Below are 21,405 nucleotides of genomic sequence, written 5' to 3'. Positions count from 1 at the left end.
CGAAGGTGATTGTTACAGTCGGCCAGGTTACATTTTTGGAATATTGCCCTTTAAAATATATGTAACAAGTTATAGCACAATTTGTAACCACCAATTTGTATTGTACTCTGCAGCCATTACTATCCGTTTGTTATTGCCTACTGCTATAGTAAGTGTCCAAAACATCTTGTTATGAAACCAGCAAAAATGTAAAAAAGGGACCAGTAAGTGTAACAAGGCAGAAAGGTAAAACAGAAGGGTCAAGGATTGAACAGGAAACAAAAAGGCGCACGCAAAAACACTGACCTCAGTTTTAATTATTTATCGTTTTTAAACGCCACAGGTTATCGGTGGAAACATCACAACACTAAGGAAACACCGTGCTGAGATGGGCTGGCGAACGTGATACGATCTAACAGTTAATTGGAAGAGCTTTCTGCAGCCAGATTATGAAGAGAGAGAACAGAATTTTTCATAATTTTTTGAAAGGCCATTTTAATTAAACACCACAACGTAGTTGTCATAGTAATTCAGGTTAGCACACATAACATCATAAGCAGACGAAAATCGACCGATCAGGAGAGTTATTTGCACAGCAAACAAACTGAATATCGATGAGGATTCTTGATTTCGGAAGCATAGAAACACGCCATGAACAGAAAACTATACAACAAAATCGCTTGGAATGCACGGTTTTATCACTTAGGCTTTCGTGGCTTTTGTTATTTCAAAGTAATTTGTGGAAATGTACTAGAAATGTTGATCAGAAACAGAATAGAAAAGTTAGTAAATAGAGCGGTAACACCATAAGGTGAAGCTCTGCATTGAGATACAGCAGTAGTGACTTTTTCATATTCCTAGTCAAGATTTTCTAGCAAGTAGCCCCAGCTGCTGATACGTATCATATCAATTTATTATTGGAAGGCAACGTTTTGTTTAGTTCACGTTGCAACGTCCAGACATTCTTCGGTAAATCTGGTTTAGGAAATTCTGTTTTGTAAACCACATGACGTAATCGCAAGGAATTGATGGAAAATGTACAGGACTGATTTTTGTTCTGGTTAAACAAAATTCGTTTTGAGACAATCAGTTTCGTTCTTGTATAAGAAAGAAACACCGTGTTTAGCCAAAACAGAAAGCCATGGATACAAATGTTCAGTTTACAAAATGACTTTTGTCCGACGATTTGTCAACAGTCTGTTGAACACCAAGAATTGACATAGATTCTCGAAATTTATCTGTTATTAATCGATTCTATACCTGCCAAACCCATTTAGGTGTTATTACTGTGATAGACAATATCGTAGGAAGTATTACTATGTCCCTTATATGGCATTAGAATGACGTATTGCTTTATTAACATTGTGTGGAAAAAGTGATATTAGCATGAGTGACAGCTAATCGTAACAAAAGCAAGAACACAGACATAAGTCTACTGTGTTCATTTTGATGGATTGGGGAACGGAGTATTGAATAATTCATAAGCCTGAAATCTGTAAGCCCCGCGAACACAGCTGCCGAAACATTACACTAAACACCGCAATTATGACGCATAGACGTTCATTGTTTGAAAATAGTACCATCTTGACAATAATAACGCGATCCTGGCACATACGAAACATATCAGCAATGTACCTGAAGCTTAAAATGAATGCAATTTTAACATAAACCATTGCATAGTTTTTACAAGTAAATCAAGGAAGGTATTTTTCGTGTTTACGCGACAGTGTCACCGAGTAGTTCTGTATGTAAAACTACAAACACATACTTAAACCGCATTATTGTGGTCTAAAATTGATCACCTTGAGCGTGTTGATATTTAGTTAAACAGGTATGGATTTGTTTGTAGATTCGTGAGTGTTTTGCGTAGAAAAATAGAAATGTCGTCTGCTGTAAATAAGCTATTGGCATTGCTCCGCAACTGGAATCAACTTCTTCCACATCCCTAAATAGGCGGACAACAAAATGGAATGTAAGTAACCCTGAATCAATCAAGTCCACACCGGGATTCGAACCGTCAACCTCCAACATACCATCACATGTTTCCATAGATTCATCTCGCCGTGACGTCAGCAGCCCCCCATTTCCACCCCCACCTCCCCCTCTTCCCCCAATAAAACGCGAGAAGCTTCAAGCTCCCGCTGTAGTTGTCGTAGAAACGGCTCGGGACGGCTTGCTGAGGGTAAAGGTGGAGTCGGATATAATAGCTTACATCTTGTATTGCCATTACGAAGAATTCGCCGAAATCCAACAGGTAAGATTATACATATGTAGTCATGTCCAACCAGCAAAATTCGGTAACATTGGAAAACACGGCAAAACCAACTCCCTCATAAAACTCAACGCTTTGTGCGACCCTTTTTGAAAAAGCAACATTAATTTACCAACATGGCAGTTCGGTTGGTCACCACTCACCAGTAATATAGAGAACATTTTTCAAATATGTAGAAGTCGTTTCCAACTTCCATAGCAATAAAACACAACACAATGCGATGGCAAGAAGCAAAAACCTGAAATTCCTTTACATTGCTGAACTCATATGAACCTGTATAAAATAGTCCATTGAACAAAGTACAATCAAACGAGTAAAAATATAAAATTTATAGTGGGAAAATAAAGGTGGAAATGTCTGAACGTGCTATATTTCATTTGGTTACTTACGATAATCCACAAATTTCCATCTGGAACATTTAACGCCATTTACATACAACGCAACATCTGCACAACGAACCAGCAACCACATGCTCATGCTTCGTGTATACAAACAGTCAAGTTAATTACGACTTTCGTTTGGCGCTCGACGAAAATTGCTTTTTCAATACAAACACACGGACATACGGTTTGTATCAAAAACACAAGACAAGGAAATAAATAAGTTATGATGTTTTTCGAAACTCGCGTGCGGTCACGCTTTCATTCTTGCTAAATGTTCTGCGTAAAAGTAGCAAGTATTAGGGATGCACCGAAAGTTCGGTTTGCCGAATTTATTCGGCCGAAACCAAGGTTATGTTTTTTATTTTTTGCAAAATTCGGCCGAAACCGAAACTTTTTTACTGCATGTAACGATTGGAATCATTACGGCGGGGTCTACATTTCTTGTAGCAAAGTGGTGTTTCGTGTTGGCCAGTAAACTGTTGTCTTTATCAAATTACGCCGTTAATAAACATAAAAGGGGTTGTAAGATGTCTAAATAAACAAGCACTACATGTCCTACTATGCGATCTTAGCTATCACAGCATCGATCATGGTTAAATTGGCAGCATTGGTCAAGCGCCCGACCCATATACCAAGAAGAAAACCTGAACGGGATTCGTGCCCAGGATATCCTGGGTTCAAATCACGGTGTGGTCAAAAAAAAATCATGGTTAAATGCCTTCATATATTAAAATGTCTGACTAGTATTAAAGCCCTGACGTATACAAAACCTAAAAACATTGTTATATGTTCAGTTGTTCCATGTGGCCATATCTTGGTCTGGAATGGACAACTGTGTTGTCTTTTGCGCCACCAAGCGCTCGGATCGTGACCGACTGACGCAAGCAGCTCAACGATTTCTAGACTTCTACTATGACGTCACGTCCAGGGTGGTTGCAGTACCTTTAAGTCGCCACGTCACAAACATCACGCTTCACCAGTTTCACCGCGCGACATTCGAAGTGAAAAAGTTCCACCCGACAGTCATGGTTAAAGGTAACTTATCATGTTAAGACGCATTGGCACAAACGTTTTACAACATTTAACGTTTGCACAGATAAGCCCGGTGAAATTCATGAAAACATGTTTCGCCCCATGGGCATTGTCAGTTAAAACAAAAACTACGTGAATTTTATTGCCAGAAAAGGCAGTTCTTTTAAATTACGATGCTTAGCAGCACTAGGTTAGTTGTACGTTTGATATTTTCTTGTAGAAATGGGCAAAGGACAAAGCCTCGTACTCTACTGTTGTGTTGACGACGTGACAGATGCAAAACGAACCTTTCTCAGCGCACTGTGCTCCGGTGCGATACCTAGCGGAACATTAGAACGTCCGAAAGAAAAATCACTTCATTCTTATCGATCCGACACAACTGGACGGAAAAATCCGAAACAATCCGATAACAGCTACCGAACGCTTCCGAGTAAAGCCGAACGACAAAAGCCTTTTTATTCGGAAGACAGTTGGCCCGATGTGTCGCATGGTTCAAGAAGCTACTCGCCATTAGTGTATCGCCCCAACAAACACTACAGTGACGCAGCAATACCTCATGAAAGCAGGTTTTATGACACCAGAATAAGGTCATATGATTCTGGGGTATACGCACAACCAAGGTTAGAGTTTCACCCTGCTTCGTTACAGCAATGTATATAAACAATTAAACTACCGTATATTTTTCACCACAGGGTGCCATCCCCAAGGCGAGAATCTGGCGATGAAACAATTTCCACCAACAGTTCATCTGGATATGGAAGTGCCATTGATACGTCACAAACGTATTACAGGTCTTATGACGTAGATCCCAGGAAGCAGTATCAACCACGTGAGTTAAAGGATATAAGCAGCGAAAAGATCCTATCTTACCTATTTTCTGAAATAGCGTGAGACTGTGGTACATGCAAACGTTTTTACTGGCACGAACACACATTTAAGTGATGCATTTGGTAATGTTAAAAGCCATATCTAACAAACGCTATTGGCTCCAACCTGAAACAACATACAGAGTTACATTAGAGAGCCATCATGGAATCTGCTAAGCTTGTTGGAACCTTTTACTCCTATACTGTTCAAAGTTTTTCATTACTAAGTCATGAGATGGTATTATAGATAAGCAACACCTGTTTTGTGATCAGAAACACACACGCAAACAGGTTGTGAACATATGTATACAAAACCATGCAGAGTTATTTTTTCGAGGAAGAAATGCAATCGTTTGAAAATCAGTATTAGCGAAAATTCTATAATTCCATGACGTAAAAATAATCCTTACGGCAGAAAGAATCGTGCTTGTAAGCCAACAAACTTGCAAAACATACCGTACTTTATAGTTTTGTTGTCAAACCCACCAGACTTTGCTTTCGGTCAAACCCCAAATAATACGTTTCAGACCCCCACAAAGAACAGCATCACTTTATCAAGCGGTCCCCGGTTATTCCCCCTGGGGCGCATCTCGACCCCTTAGTGTACACACATCCGGGTCAGCGGCACACCCTGCGACGCACCCCTACTCTCAGGACCCCGAACCCCGTTTACGACAGCGGATATGACGTAACTCGTGGGGAATCACCCTACGTTGGAAGGAGAACGCCGACACACTACAGCGTGTACAGAAACGAAGGAGGTTACGCCACCATGGACAGAACCCCTCGTTTCGTCATAGGTGATGACGTCGCGAGGTTAAAGGTGGAAACGCCCCCTTTGAGGCCCAACACCGGACCATTGCAGGTGACAGATTGACATAGGATCTGTATATTGTTTTATTTTCAAGTCTTAAGCTGGGTCCAAATAAAACGCTTTGCGCTGGCAGAATTGTCGTTTGTTTCATTAAACGAGAGCTCGCGTTCTGGCTTAGATTAAGGTTCGCAAATCACGGTTTGGATGTGGCTTTGGGAGAAGAAAGGGGTTTGCCCTGGTCATAACAATTAACAAAATTAAGTTTCCAGGATATTCGCGTTGCCAAGTACAGACGTTACATGTCAAGTTGTCATGATTGAGATTAATTATTGGGAAAAAAAACCCTCAAAAAAGTTCCGGTTACCAATAGGGTTAAAAGGTAAGCTTTCGTCTGGGCTTCGGCGAAAACCCGGAAATGGTTCTCACGTTGTGGTGCTTCAGCTTAAAAATACATTTAAGGGCCAAAATGTTTTGCTCACGTTTCAATTTTCTATTTCTGTGCATTAGTTGCCCCTGGAAAACACGTACGGGAGATCACCCAATCTCAGGGGAGGTTCATTTAATCAATTCCCGAAACCGTCGGTGATTCCGAAGCTCAAAAGTCCTTTCCAGTTTAAACAAATGCACAAGGTTTACTTTGAGGTGAGGAAATCTGACTTCAGAACGTCAAGCAGTTGTTTGTAAAGTAGAAATTACGCATGGGGAAATACGTATGGTGCAATATAAATATGATAAAATATACACAATGAATAAAACACGTAAAAACCGGTACCCTTTCAACAAATACCCACTTTTTTCCTCTCAATAGACCGTCACCCCTACTGGGATAAGCATCGAAATTCACGAAGGCGACGTCACCGATACCGACTGTGACGTCATAGTGAACGAAACAAACAGTCACTTACACGTAACAGGGGAGTTGGCGTGGGCGGTGGCGAAACACGGAGCTTTCGAAATCCCAAAACTCACAAAACTTCACGTTTCGATGCACGGTCCGGTACCAGAATGCAAAGTACGTTGCTACAACAGACCTCGGTTAATCCGGATAGGACGGACAAGTTCATCCGCATTAGGCGTAGCAAAGGACAAACAGATATTTGTTACTAGTCTAATGTTTGTCTATATACGAAGTTATCAGTAAAATCGCTTTTGATGTGAACACTGCTCGGGCATTTTTGTAACATGCAATTCAATACTGTAACACTTGCTTACAATTGTCCAAAACATTTAATTTTCATTTAGACAAGTTGATTACAGCTTAATAAACAACGCGCAAAAATACCGCAATTTGTTTCAAGGTTATTGTGACACCTAGCGTTGGTCTACCGAGTCAACACATCATCCACGTGGTGACGCCGACGTGGCACGGAAGCGACACAAAGAAATGTAGAAAACAGTTGTACAACTCGTACAAAAACATCTTTAACACCGCCAATGTGGACTTAAGAGCAAGAAGTATTGCTCTACCTGTTGTTGGGATTTCAAGTTCCTCAAAAACAAGTAAGCGCTTGTTTTTTATTATTCCTTCAATTGGAATTCTAATCTATATTATGACGTCACAGATGAAAGTTATCCTTTTCACATGGCGACGGAGGTGATGTACCAAGCATTGATCGCCTTTCTAAAACTCGGTTCCCCTTCGTTACGTCACATCCGCTACGTCAGCAACGATCCTGATCAAGTGAACCTCATAGTGACGTCAATAAAACCCAAAATAGAGAACGTATCGTATGACGCCAGGTGGGAGCAAATGTGTGACGTCATGACTGGTAATGACGAAATTGAAAGTTGCGCAAAAATATTACCCTGTTAGCTTTATGGCCAACGTAAAGGTATTCATATGAAATATTTTAACAACTATGCATTATAAAAACCGTTTGTCTTTGAGGTTTTTCTTAAAGCCGATACCCTTAGTACTGATAATGACTATTAGCAGACGAAATATATGTGCATAAAAAAAGACAAACCACTTTTTATAAAAAATGACTAACATGAAAACGAAATTGATCCGTAGATTTCTTCGCCAACAACGACAGGCAGCCAAGAAACTTACCAAAGGCAACGGGAATATGACGTAAACCGTGACGTAATTGGAGAAAACTTTTTCTGTGATTTATTTTTTCGCAATAAAAATATTTTGTTCAAAAGTTTTTTCTAAACTTGATACATCCAAAGGGAAACCACGGAGGTGACGAAAAAATATCAGAAATCAAAAGTCGCTGTCGTTTGATTTGCAGCGAAAGAATATTGTTTGATTAAATTTACTGTCAACAACATAAGAGACCGCGATTCCAGGAAAGCCTTATTAATTTGTACACAACAAGCCATATTTAAACACATTACGTCTTGTGTCCCTTTCTCCACATTACGCGCGATTATTCAAAAACATTCATCAAAAATTCTTGAAGACTTTACAAACCAACATGTCACGTTCCAAGAACAGATCGCGCTGATTAGTGTATGACGTCATAAACCGCTCACCGCCATCCTGCAATTAGCGGGTTACCACTTTTATCGGTAGCGTTTCCTCCAAGAAGATGACGAGAAGTTTTTTAATCAAAAGGCATATTGTCTTTGCTTACCACAAGTATCAACAAATATAAAATAAATACGGAACTTGCGTGTTTTTTTTATTCCTAAGGTGGCAAAAACTCAAGAAAAATCTAAAAAAGTCACTTCCCCATTCACGCTGCAAATGCAAAGAATTTAAAACAAGTCCTTGCTACAATCCTGAACTTAACATTTAACCATGCTGTTTAATCCATACAGAAACGTCATTTTACAGCTGCAAATGGAAAAACCCAATCAAAGGGCGTGATTGGAGTTTTTCAAATGACCAAATTACCCGCTGAAACGTAACAACAAATCCACCTAATTTCCAACCAAATCTCTTGGCCAGAGGTGTTAAATATGTAAATCGGATACAGACACACCTATATTTCTGTTTGAAATTTAACAGACAATTTACCAACTGGGCAAGGAATTACCATACATTTGTTGGAACTAAACAATACAGGGTGGGGATATAATGGTGATAGCAGGTTAGAGGACGCTAATGGGTTACATCGATTCGTATGGCAAACAGCTGGTCTATATAAGTACAACAACCCATTGGTTGTTACTACAGGTTAATTGAATTGTGTACGTGGACAATCATTCAGAATGCAAGCATCACAGTCATCATATTGGAATGAGTTCATCCAGTTGGGACACAGTATGGGCAGCAAACATAGGGTGTTTTAGCAACCCAGAAGAACAGACTTAGAATTTGTTGATATGTTGTAGTTATCTGTTGAGCAAAAGGTGCAAGTGGTATGATATCACTGTCAAGGCCTTAGGCAATGGTGTGTTATTATGTTTGTGGTTTGTGTCAAGAATTCCCAGTCATTGGTTCATAGGTAAACTGAGATTTACGTAACTTCGCACTCTAAGCATGTCACATAAAGGAAATTTGGAAAATTTCCCACTTGATAGAGTCCCACGTATAGTTGACACCACTTGAAAATGGGTTAGCCGCGCTCTTACGCTGAGACCGCATAAAGTTGATCAAGAAGTCAGCGTCACGGCGGAAGCATCCTAGGCGTTGTTGTGATGCAACCGGAATGTTGTTGTTATTTTGGGCCCCGGTCGTTTTCCGCTTCGTGGGCGTACAAAGTTATCTCACAAAAACAGTTCAGACCACGACCAACATATTAGTCACGACTGTGTCGCATCCTGTAGTTCTTGTGTAATTAAACTAATCAATCGCATCCGGGCGTTGCTTGTATTCACCGACAATGTTGACGTTCAGCGCTTAGATTAGGATTTAAGCGGGTTTAAAATAAAAAAAGGTCGGCCAGTGCTTTATTTCGGCAAAACCAAAAGTATTTTAAATACCGGCATTCTCTGATCTAGGAAATGGCCTCCGCAGTTGATCGGTCAATTTCCTTCATATATCACGAATTGGAAAGTGAACTGCACCAAACTTTTAAACGCACTGAAAATAAGAGTCAAGTTACGCCGGTTTAAAATAATTTCCGGGAAGTTATGGCTTAATGGCAAACTGTTGTTCTACGCTTGTGATTGGACAACGAATTCACGTGCTTGCAGTGAACACACGTGTACGTGATCAACCAAAAGCGCCAAAGGCCAAAACATGTTCGATTAAAATTAACAGCTGCGGCTAAATGCGGTAATAGTCTTGCATTGTAAGCAAGATTGACATTGAGTCGTTGGAAACCGAGGGTATAGATTGATACTTAATCGACTTTCCGTTTTGTTACAATGGAACTCAACAAATACAAAAATAACCATGAACATCTATATTTTTTCAGTTGTTAAGCTTAAATGTCATGAGAGCTAATCGTGTAAAGACGCATTTTAAATTCGTAAGAAAGCAATTAATCTACGCAATACATTTTTGTCCTTGCTGACCTTTTGTCATCTGATCATGAGTAAGCGTTTCTAATACGTCCACGAAACTGCCCATTGCAACATTTCATTCTGCAAAGTGCGCAAATGCCTTTGAACTATAAGGTAATACGATGACTTGACATAGTTCTATTACGCAGTTTCCCCAAGTCAAACAGAGTTAAATCCAACGTCACTGATGTACTTGTTGTGTGATTGATTGGTTACAGTTATTGCATCAGCAAAACATTACAATACTGCCAATGCAAAATACCAGGCGAAATAGACCAACGCAATGCCATTTTAAAGCTAAATGTTTTCTTAAAAAAAACAAATATTTTGTACGATTTTGGGATTTCAAACTTGGATTAAAGATTCGCCTTACAAAAAATTGTTACACGGTAAGTGTAACTTTACCTCCACGTAAATGCGAATTGCGACTTATTGATCCATGTGTTGTGTTGTTTATTGGACCGAATTGGTGATGTAGGCGCCGAAAAAAAAAACGTTTAGGGCTAACCTTGTCACTTAATTTTGACAATTCTCCTTCTTTATGACGCAAGCATGAAGAAACAAACGTATATCTTGTGACTAGTCTCGGTATTCAAAAAAACAGGATGCAGTGTGCGTGTTCTACCTGGAAATATTAAGACGATCATTTCCAAACAAGCACGTGTTTTGCCCATAAACACAGATCTCGAAAATTAGATTAAACATTACTGTGACAACGTGTATAGCTACATCTATAGCCAAGATGTGGTTAAGCCTAAAAGTAGCAATTTAGGACACACATCAAAGAAATTGCGCAGTGCGTGGAGGTCATATCTATGAATTGCCACAAAACCACAATTACAACATCACACGCCTTGTGCATGTTGTAATATATCTGTATGCGGTTATGTACATCACAGTTTGCACTCAGGACCTAAAATTAACCGCACAAAGCTAAAAACGAAACGATTTGCTCCTGTTGAAACCCATTAACCCCGATAACAACCAAACCCAGCGACTTTAAAAATCTTCTCAGAAGTCCAAGTGACTCAAGGCATACAAACGCGTTAGTTAAGCGTCATTGCATTAATGCCTACCTTAATTAGAATGGGAACGTGCGTGCTCACTGCAGTTGTCACTCGACTTATTGTGTGATCCTGCAAGCAGAGGTTACACCAGGGCATTTGTGGTTTTCCGAGGTCGTACGTGCGTTTCTCCTTACCATGACACATTATTACACGCTAAGATCCAAACGTTCAAATTACCACCATAGCATGTTGTGAGTTAGCGATATATTGTGTCACAATTTAGGAGATTATTACGTCACAGAGCGTGAGAATAGGGGTAAAATGTTGCGGGTTTTCGGTATTTGGGGAAAAACATGATCATATAAGCATGTTGTTTCATGAATTTCTACGAAGTCACAAAATCTTGACGTAGTTATTACGTGGTCAGGTTGCCGTTGACAACGGCCACGGCGAGTCAGAAAAAAATCCCTTAAACACGCACACCGTGCCAACGATAATACTGACAGTGAAGCTTTGAACATACGTGACACACAAACCTTAATATAGCGCAGCAAAATACCTTACACAAATCCGTGCATGACTCGTTGACTTCCCTTTTACGCGACACCACCGGACAAGCGTCAGGAAGTGTCTATTGGCAAAGAAGGAAGATTGTGACGTTTCAATGGGTTTCAATCGGGTATAAAATCAGGACGATTTCAGAGGTTGTAGCAGATCGACGAGTGAAGAAGTCAAGAGAACAGTAGAAAGAAGACCCAATTTCGAAGCGTTTTATGCTGCGTTGGCAAACGCAATTTATTGGGAAATAGGAACAATTTTTGTTTGTTTGGAGTTCACAAGGATATCAAGGCATAAAATCATGCAAATTTTGGATGAAATTTGAGATGATGTTTAAACTACAATCCTTTGTGACATTTTTGCCTTCGGAAATGTTAATGCGTATTTATTATTTTCAGTGGCAACTTTTAGCAATAAAACTCCAACGATATTTGCATATTGAGACTAAATTGTGAATTAAAAATCAACAAAAAGTTTATAACACTGCAAGACATTCATCAGAAATTATGTTGTTTCAACTGACTGCATTGTTATTTCTTATTGGCGCTGCAATGGCAGGTATGTGTTTCAACGAAACTTAAAGTTGAGATAAAGTAATATTATCGGATAGATATACTGTATAATCATGTTCGTGTCAGCTCGAATACGAAATATCGATATCTGGCACTTATGATTGCTATGCTTACTTAAAAATCTACAATCAACATATTTTGTACTTTGCAGCCGTATCACCAGCTGAAAAAACCGAAGCATTTTGGAGAATTCAACGAGAAAACGATCTTTTAAATTCCGTCAACAAATTCTCAAACATCAACACCAATAAAGCAAAAAATGTTATTATTTTTATCGGCGACGGCATGAGCATTGGAACCTCAACAGCCGGGAGAGTCTACATGGGCCAAAAACGGGGCCAAACTGGCGAAGAATACGTCACCACACTCGACAGTTTTCCGCATACTGGGACAGCAAAGACTTACAGTGGTAAGTGTAAAGTAAAGAATATACAGATAAATTCATTTAAAGGCCTAGCAAATAAGGAATATTTAATGATGGTCTCTTATACTGTGTTGACACCCAGCATGAATTCGAATAAAAACTATCTTTCTTTCCATCAGTGAATTCCCAGACCCCCGACAGCGCAGCAACGGCAACTGCAATTCTATCTGGAGTAAAAACAGGCAATGGGGTTCTTGGTATGGTTGCGTCTCACGGCGGAAAATGTACTCAAGCTAAGCACGTTGAATCGGCATTGGAAAAAGCCGTCAAAATGGGTGAGTTGTTTGACAGATATGCTGCCCTTTCGCCGTTGAAATAACGAACACCGTCGCAGCCATACCTAAAACTAGTAAATCGTTTGCCCTGCAAGCGGAATAATTGACCAAACTCACAATTGCGACATAAAATTGCCAGTTCGGCTGAAACAAAAATTTGTGACTTACAGGCAAATCAACAGGAGTGGTGACAACGACACGCATACAACATGCGACGCCAGCGTCGGCCTACGCTCATATTCCCAGGAGGTGAGATTGCAAAAAAAACGGTTGGAAATGCTTTTATGAAAAACATAAATCAAATATATGTGAATTCCATGTTGATTTTGCGTACATTGTCCCATCCGAAACCAGTAAGGAAATAATTTCGACGCCATTACATAATCCGCAGACACGCAAATTGCCGGAACGAACAGAAACAGTATCGCTATAATCAATTTTACTTAGTTGTAAACTTTTTGCAGAGGATGGTATTCACGAGTCGGTTCAAGTAGTGGCTGCAAGGACATCGCGCAACAGCTTTTTGACAAACGACAAGATATTCAGGTAAATTGAATACTTTTAAATCTAAATTTCAAAGTGCGGAAAAATTACGTTTTATTTCACTTAATCTGTTCTTCTTGCACAATAAAACGTATACTTTTATTCGCCAACTATTCAATATGCCTGGCTACAAATTAGGAGATAAAGTCATTTGCGCTCGATTCACCCGAAATAATCGTAAATTCAGGTTCTGCTGGGTGGCGGTAGAGTGCACATGCACAGTCAAAGCTTGTCGCGAAGGGAAGATATCAAAGATGAAAGTGGAATTTTGGAGACGGGATACAGGCGCCCAGAAGAAGGAAGTAATTTTATCAGGAGATGGAAGGACTCTTTCCCAGAGCACAACAATGTGTAAGTCCTTAACTACACCCATATAAACACATGCCTTTACAATGATTGTTGATGCTTTTACAACTTCCACATAAGTCAACTCAGTTTGTGTCTTGCTCAGCTGGTATAATATAGCAGTGGGTATGACCTGGTAAAGCCAGTCTTTAAATAAGGTTAAAACGCATAGTTTACAGCCGTGTAAACTGGTTGTTGTGTAGGTACGTGAACAACAAGCAAGAACTTGCAGCGGTCGATACTAACACAACCGACTACCTGCTTGGTCTCTTCGCATCAACAGAAATGGAATTCAGACTGAGCAACTCGTACAGAATGCGATTTCAACCATCGTTGCCAGAAATGGTCGAAAAGGTATTGTTTAGGTTTTTGAGTAACTTCGACTTTACGTTTAAATGCTATAATACCCGAGATAGAACAAAATGTTATTAAACTACACGAGAAAAAGAAATTCTGACTTTCCTAACTCAAGATGATTTTAACAGGGTTAATATAATGGTTGATTAAAATTTACAGGCAGTCAAGATTTTAAAGAAGAACGATGAAGGTTTTTTCCTCTTGGTTGAAGCAGGAATGATCGACAAAGCCCATCACAAAACCCTCGTTAAATACGCATTGGAGGAATTTTCTGATTTCGACAGAGCCATAAAGGTACAAAGATTGTAAAAATTTAAGGCCAACTCATAAACTCTTATTCTCCCGTGTTCAAATAATAAAATAAACATTAAATTTAACTTAGTTCTACCGCTGCAAAAATACTGACTATAATAAAAATAATTTTCAGGTTGCTAAGGATCTCACCAGTGACGACGACACACTTATCATAGCAACATCTGATCATGGTCACGTGTTCACTTACGGCAACGCGGGCCCGAGAGGCACCAGTTTTTCAAGTGAGTTACTTTGTCCTGATAATGACTTCCAACCTAAAGACCGTGAAACTTACATCACAGCTAAACTTACGTTATTACAAGACATAATTCTAAAAAGATTTTAAGCTTAAATATTTTTGATGAACAGAGGTCATGACCAACTATGAGCACGGATACAATACATTCGGAAGGTATTTCACGAACACCGCATACGGCAACGGTCCCAACTACAACGTCGGCAACACTTGGAACACATTCTATAAAGCCCAAAAGCAAGCAGGTACAAAAAATGTGACCTTATGCAAACTAAGTTTCCAGTTTTCACCAAGGTTTTTTGGATTGACACTTAAGATTTGTGTCAAAATACTTAATGCAAGTCTCACTTATAACAACACACCTTATATAACAACACACCTGTTATTTTTCAGCAAGAAACGACTATCAACCTTTGACGGCAGTTAAACGCCGTGGAGAGACTCATGGAGCAGAAGATATGCTGGTTTATGCCAGCGGGCCTATGTCACATCTCGTAACTGGGGTTCACGAACAAACTTATATAGCCCAAGTCGTTTTTCATGCCTCCTGCATGGGTAAGCTACCTAAGTAATCCTATCACTGGTTAGCTAGAGATATTTGACGGTAAAATTATTGCGCAATACCGGGAAATTATTGCGCAATACTAGGAAACTTAATTTAAACGAGACGATCTGATCTTTTTTAGATTTGCACGACCTATATCAGTTATAAATATCGATATTGTTCAAAACAGATTCTCAATCGTCTGAATATGATCACTGCCGAACACCAAGCGTCCCATTTATTGACGATGGCAGTGAAGTAGAAGACGGAGAAGCGACAGTGGTGATGCAAGGACAGTTGGTTGAAGAGAATGCAAATCCCAAACACTAAATCATAGAGACACCCGACTATAAGTGGAATCATCATCTGTCCATTTTGTTTATTTTTTCACATCCTTTTTTGACAAAACTGAGATATTTTAGTTTTTTATTTATGACGTGTGACGTTAGCTCTACGATCAGAGCAAGTTTATCAAATCTTTCCTGGTGGTTGTGCGTGGTGACATGATCACGATGGAATATTTTTATAAAACGTTGAGACGTGTGCCATTTTATATTTATTTATTTATGTCTTATTCTGTGTATTGTGTTCTTTCTATGATATATAGTGAATTCAGTGCTTCATTCATCTCTTTGCTTCTATACGTACGCCAGTAAAACTGACACATCAGCAAAATGACAAAGTGTGATGCCTTCTATATCAACACACTAAACCAGAGATCGCAAACGTAAAATCGCTACCATATAAAACGTCAAGTAAAGTTCTTGAAACGACAGGTACACATAGGCGCAGAGGTGCCGGGGATACTGAAAATTGGTCATTATCTGGCCGGGGCCGAGTACCCGGATTGAAATGGAGATGTTTTAAGACGAAATATAAGAAACTAACATATGACATCTGAGGGTAAAATATTTTATGTACTTGAATAATTCATCTTACGTATTAAATACACCAACAGCTTTTCACACCATTATAACGCATGGAATAAAAAGTGTATGCGAACAATTACTTTAATCGTGGCTACCTGAAGGTTGTATTTAAAACCAAGATACTTCGGCAGAATAAATTGTAATTACCCAGAGCACTGTGAATATAAAACCCAGTCTATTTGCTTTCAAATATCATCGCCGGTCATCCAACGCGGGCTAAACGGAAGCACGGACAGCTGCTGTTTGAATGCAACTAAATGGACAGTTGGTTCGACGCCTTAGACATTAACACACAAGCATTTAAAAACAGGATTCTATGTGATAATATTAAGTTATTTGCTATTACCACATGGCTTATATGCTGAACAGACGTACTCCGGAGCAACACTGTGGGTGTATATAAAGGCTCAAGGGAAGAGGTCAATACATGAATTCATCGCTTTATATCGAGGCTTAAAACGCAGAAAAAGCAACATTTTTTATATTGTTAAAAAAGAAAGAACAAGGGAAGAGAGTTCGAGGCAGGCGATCGCCGCATGTGGCGACAAGTTTCAATATTTAGTTGGGAAATCATAAAAATACAACAAAGGTCTAACGTAAGCGTAATGACTTTAGTGGGGTTTTCCTATTCATAACGCAGCCGAACACAAGAAAAAAAAAAAAAAAAAAAAAAAACTATTAAAAACATCGCAAACTTACAAATTTTATTTTTATTGATAGTTTTTCTCAAAAGAAAATTTTAAACATCAAATAAAAATCATGTTGCTGCGACTGACGGCGTTTGTTTGTTTGTTGGGGATTTCTATGGCAGCAGGTAAATCATATCTCTGGTTTGCCGTTCCTTCTAATTGAAAACTAACTTAACTTGTCCAAAAAATCATAATTTAACAAACAGTTTGCATGTTAGCCGTTTCAGAAGCCGAAAAAAACGAAGTCTTTTGGAAAAATCAACGAGAAAACGATCTTTTAAATTCCATCAACAAATTCTCAAACATCAACACAGCACAAAAAGCCAAAAATGTTATCATTTTTATCGGCGACGGCATGAGCATTGGAACCTCAACAGCCGGGAGAGTCTACATGGGCCAAAAAAAGAACGAAACCGGTGAAGAGTACGTCACTACTCTGGACAGTTTTCCGCATACTGGCACAGCCAAAACATACAGTGGTAAGTAAATTTGTCCACGACCACAATTTTTCATCAGCAATAAGATTGACATTCCATAAGGACACACAAAACATATATTTTTTCCAACAGTTAACCAACAAACTCCCGACAGTGCAGCAACGGCAACTGCCATTTTGACTGGAGTAAAAACTACCAATGGGGCGCTTGGTATGGTGGCGTCTCATGACAACAAATGTACTCAATCCAAGCACGTTGAATCAGCATTGGAAAAAGCTGTAAAAATGGGTGAGTTGTGGGTGGTTGTGTGTGTGTATGTTGCTGAATGACTACATAAATGAATGGCTACAATGCGTTTTGAAACAAACCGGTGCAAACTCAATCCAAACCACCAACAAATGGTAATTCGCAGGCAAATCAACTGGGGTGGTGACAACCACCAGAATACAACATGCAACGCCAGCGTCGGCCTACGCTCATATTCCCAAGAGGTAAGGCGAGGGAATATATCTTGTAAAGTATTGAGTATGTGTTATGTATTCGGGATAATGGTGAAGCAGGCTTTTTTTCATACACCCAAACTACGATATATATATATTACAAATTTGTCACTAAAGGTTTGTCACGTTGCATCATGGTTGATGCACCAGGTATATCATGGCCAATGCATTTCCTTTACTGGTAAAACCCATTTAAACCATGTTAAGGGAATTTCCACAGATCTTGGTTTTCAAGTGTTGGTGCTGGAAGCGGATGCAAAGACATTGCACAACAACTTTTCGATAAACGGGAAGACATTCAAGTAAGCAACAAATATAGTTACAAGCAAGTCGTAGTCAGTACGAATCTATTAAGACATATGTTAAAAAATGATGAAAAATATAGCTATCATTAAATACACCTCAGACAAGCAATGTGATATTAAACCACATAGCCATTACATTTTAGTCACATCCCGTAATTAAACGCAGGTGCTGCTAGGTGGCGGTAGGAAGTACATGCACAGCAGCTCGTGGTGGGACAATGTTAGAGATGAAACAGGGGAGATTGAAACGGGAAAGAGAGCTCCAGGAGTAAATGCTAATTTCATCAGGAGATGGAAAAACTCTTTCCCCAACCACAATAATGTGTAGGTGGTAATGTTGCCAAACCAAATAAAATTTTCATGGCTTTGTATACGCCCACACTTAATAGACAACATACTTCTTTTTTTCCCCAGTGCACCGATTTTGAATACCCGATATCATCATTATCTGACATGTTACTTAATATAGGTACGTGAACAACAAGCAAGAACTTACAGCGGTCGATACCAATACAACCGACTACCTGCTTGGTCTCTTCGCATCAAATGAAATGGAATACAGATTGAATAACTCCATTAAAATGCGATCTCAACCATCACTCCCGGAAATGGTCGAAAAGGTGTCGTGTTAAATGTTGTTACTTCTGTATGTTTAATCCAACAAAACCATTTTTTACAGGCAGTCAAGATTTTGAAGAAGAACGATGAAGGTTTTTTCCTCTTGGTTGAAGCAGGAATGATCGACAAAGCTCATCACAAAACCCTCGTTAAATACGCATTGGAGGAATTCTCTGATTTCGACAGAGCCATTAAGGTCAAAACCACTCAGTAAAGTAGAAAAAATAATAAGGTCTTTTGGGTGCAAAATACTTGGAGTTAATGAGTCTGAATAAGAAAGCCAAAGCTAATATGCTATATTAAGTAAGATTATATTAAGAAAGTTAGTAAACGTTTTGGACTTTAACTCGGTTTATCATCAGTACTAGGTCATGTCTGTCAATAATTAAAATGATTCACTGTCCATGTTTGTTTATATTATCTTTCAGTCATATTAATATATGCAATATGTGACACTACAGGTTGCTAAGGATCTTACTAGTGATGACGACACACTGATTATAGCAACGGCCGACCATGGTCACGTGTTTACCTACGGTAGCGCCGGAAAGAGAGGCACCACTTTTTCAGGTGAGTTCTTTGTGTTGCACATAAATGCACAGCAGATGCTAGTCACTTGATTGCGTATGCCAGTATTTTTCATATTTATTTTTCGTGCACTTTACCTTATTTTGTGCCAAATGAAATTGAATCCAATGAACATAACATTTACCATAATACACAGTTGTTATTTTGTGGAACAACTCATAACTTTACCTAAACTTACAATGCAAGTACATCTTGTAGAGGTCCTAATAAATCAAGAAGAAACTGAATTCGGGAGATTCTCTACTAACACTGCTTACGGTAACGGACCCAACTACAACCTCAAATCCGTTTGGAGCTCTAAAAACAGAGCGATTGCAGATGCAGGTACTATGTAAAATACACAATTGTTTAATAACTATTTAAAAATATAGTCGACCAACTGACCAAAATTTTGATTGGGTGTTGGTACAAAAAGGCAAAATATGGTCTAATGCACTTTTCAACAGTTATTAAACAATTTTGTCTCTCTATTCTAAAAATACAGACAATTTCTATACTTAATTACATTCGATAAGCAATGTGGAGCCAATAATACGAATTGTGTATAAGCTGCAGACAGATGGCCACTGTTTCGACCTAAAAGGTCTCATCATTGCAGCTGGTGTGACTATCAGACGACTTTGCTGACCAAACAGCCAAGCAAAGACTTCCACTTTGTGGTGATAGTCACGAGCAAAGTCGTCTGTTAGTCACACCAGCTGCAATGATGAGACCTTTTAGGTCGAAACAGTGGCCATCTGTTTGCAGGTTATACACAATTAATTACATTCATCCAAGTGCAAAATAACAAATGTCAGCTTAATATTGTAGGTAATCGTAGTTGTTTAGTTTAAAAATTTTCTGGCTTTTAAAATTTAGAAACAGCCTTGTGTTGATGCCTTTTTAGGCGAAATATATTTTTCTCATAAAAAAATCTATCTGAGCTGTCCACAGATCGCTTTGTGAAATTTAATATATAATTATATCAGCCGTGTATTTCTAAGATACCTCTATTTTCCTAGCAAGAGACGAGTATCGCCCACTAACTGCGCTTGAACGACGCGCGGAGACCCACGGAGCAGAAGATGTGTTGGTTTATGCCAGTGGACCGAGGTCCCACCTTATAACTGGGGTTCACGAACAAACTTATATTGCCCAAGTCGTTTTCTTTGCCTCCTGCATGGGTAAGAGTTCGTGGAAGTTGATATAGACGGCATATTTTGTCCTGAAACGCTGTAATAGTTTCCAGTAAAAGCGATGATATATCAAATGTCGGGCAACTGTTTAGCAAGATAATTGCAAAAATGGATATTTTGTAACTACAAATAATTTTTGCAGATCCGCAATATTCAAACTACCCACACTGTAGTACTCCGACAACACCCCTGATGACGGAAATATGAATGCAAACAGCAAGCAAAGCTGACATAAAATATGCATATTTAGCCATACACGTTATAATACACGTGATCGGATACTTGTTTGGTGCATTATTAATTCTGTGAAGCCTAAAAAAAATTAAATTTTTGTATGAAGTCTAATATTTACTTTTTAAATCAAACAGTAAAGAATTTGGATAACTAGAATTGTTCCGTTTGGTAAAAAACAGCAGGAAAACAAATTATGTAAGATTCTGCAGAAATTTCTATCTGTGCCGTTTTGTTTCGCGTTTGTAGTGTCTCATGGTGTTTACCAGAGGACACTTTTGTATCAGCATATCATTCAACACATAAATGATATAATATTCCATTATGTGTATATTTTGTATTAGACAGATAAAAAGCCGATTACTCCCTTCCTCCACAGTGATTGAATGTTTTTTGCCACTTCTTTAAAATGTATTACGACGAAGCCTTTACTCAGTTTCCATTTACAATGTCGTGATTGACAAACGCAAATAAACATGATTTTGCTATAGATGTATGATTTAAACGATACGTTTTTGGCATTCAGAGGCAAAGGCATTGAAGTCGTAGCAGAATAGAAGTCACATAAATAATATAGTCAGAATAACGCTTTGCCCGTAGGTGACCTACGGCTATGTCTGATGTTCACCAAAACGACACATAACCTTATTCATCTGCATTGTATGACAATCAAGACGGCCTGTATCAACAATGTTTTTTTGTGTACGTTTTTTGAGTTTCACTTCATTGACAATGTTGATTTTCTTTTAAAAATTTATTGACAAATATTGTGTACCAGTAGACATATATAGCGTCATACACACTATATCTCAAGTTCAGAAATTGTGCTTATACAACATCAGATACATTACATCTTGTGGGTCACGTTCAGCAGGAAATTTTCACTGAAAAACCTTGCATACGATTTTACTGCCTTGGGGCTATTGCCAACATTTTAGTGCTCGAGTCAGAATGTAAAGCACAGCATTCGCAAGAAGAAATTAAGAGTTTTTTAGCATCCAGTTTGCAAGA

At 38.8% G+C, this 21,405-nt stretch overlaps 3 protein-coding genes across 3 annotated transcripts; all 3 read left to right on the top strand.

Moving 5' to 3' along the window:
* Positions 1-1,825: 1,825 nt before the first annotated feature.
* On the top strand, positions 1,826-7,493 carry LOC145908710 (uncharacterized). Its single transcript, XM_082996033.1, has 11 exons — positions 1,826-1,951; positions 2,031-2,233; positions 3,429-3,669; positions 3,887-4,286; positions 4,359-4,495; positions 5,060-5,397; positions 5,854-5,988; positions 6,155-6,358; positions 6,645-6,846; positions 6,909-7,086; positions 7,361-7,493. Exons 1-11 carry the CDS (start codon positions 1,945-1,947, stop codon positions 7,422-7,424), a joined length of 2,109 nt encoding a protein of 702 aa, XP_082852159.1. The 5' UTR covers positions 1,826-1,944; the 3' UTR covers positions 7,425-7,493.
* Positions 7,494-11,718: 4,225 nt separating this feature from the next.
* Positions 11,719-15,584, top strand: LOC145908433 (alkaline phosphatase, tissue-nonspecific isozyme-like). Its single transcript, XM_082995712.1, has 12 exons — positions 11,719-11,870; positions 12,036-12,293; positions 12,428-12,583; positions 12,754-12,832; positions 13,048-13,129; positions 13,314-13,477; positions 13,675-13,825; positions 13,988-14,122; positions 14,256-14,364; positions 14,492-14,623; positions 14,772-14,933; positions 15,113-15,584. The coding sequence occupies exons 1-12, from the start codon at positions 11,819-11,821 to the stop codon at positions 15,250-15,252; spliced, it is 1,620 nt and encodes a 539-aa protein (XP_082851838.1). The 5' UTR covers positions 11,719-11,818; the 3' UTR covers positions 15,253-15,584.
* Positions 15,585-16,751: 1,167 nt separating this feature from the next.
* Positions 16,752-20,177, top strand: LOC145909376 (alkaline phosphatase, tissue-nonspecific isozyme-like). Its single transcript, XM_082996766.1, has 10 exons — positions 16,752-17,019; positions 17,110-17,265; positions 17,390-17,468; positions 17,698-17,779; positions 17,949-18,106; positions 18,252-18,402; positions 18,462-18,596; positions 18,862-18,970; positions 19,187-19,312; positions 19,990-20,177. The coding sequence occupies exons 1-10, from the start codon at positions 16,752-16,754 to the stop codon at positions 20,175-20,177; spliced, it is 1,452 nt and encodes a 483-aa protein (XP_082852892.1).
* The last annotated feature ends 1,228 nt before the right edge of the window (positions 20,178-21,405 follow it).

The sequence above is a fragment of the Ascidia mentula genome, chromosome 7 (genome assembly GCF_947561715.1).
Source record: "Ascidia mentula chromosome 7, kaAscMent1.1, whole genome shotgun sequence".
NCBI lineage: Eukaryota > Metazoa > Chordata > Ascidiacea > Phlebobranchia > Ascidiidae > Ascidia > Ascidia mentula.
The sequence above is the reverse complement of the archived record's forward strand: the minus strand, read 5'-3'. Positions and strand labels throughout refer to the sequence as shown.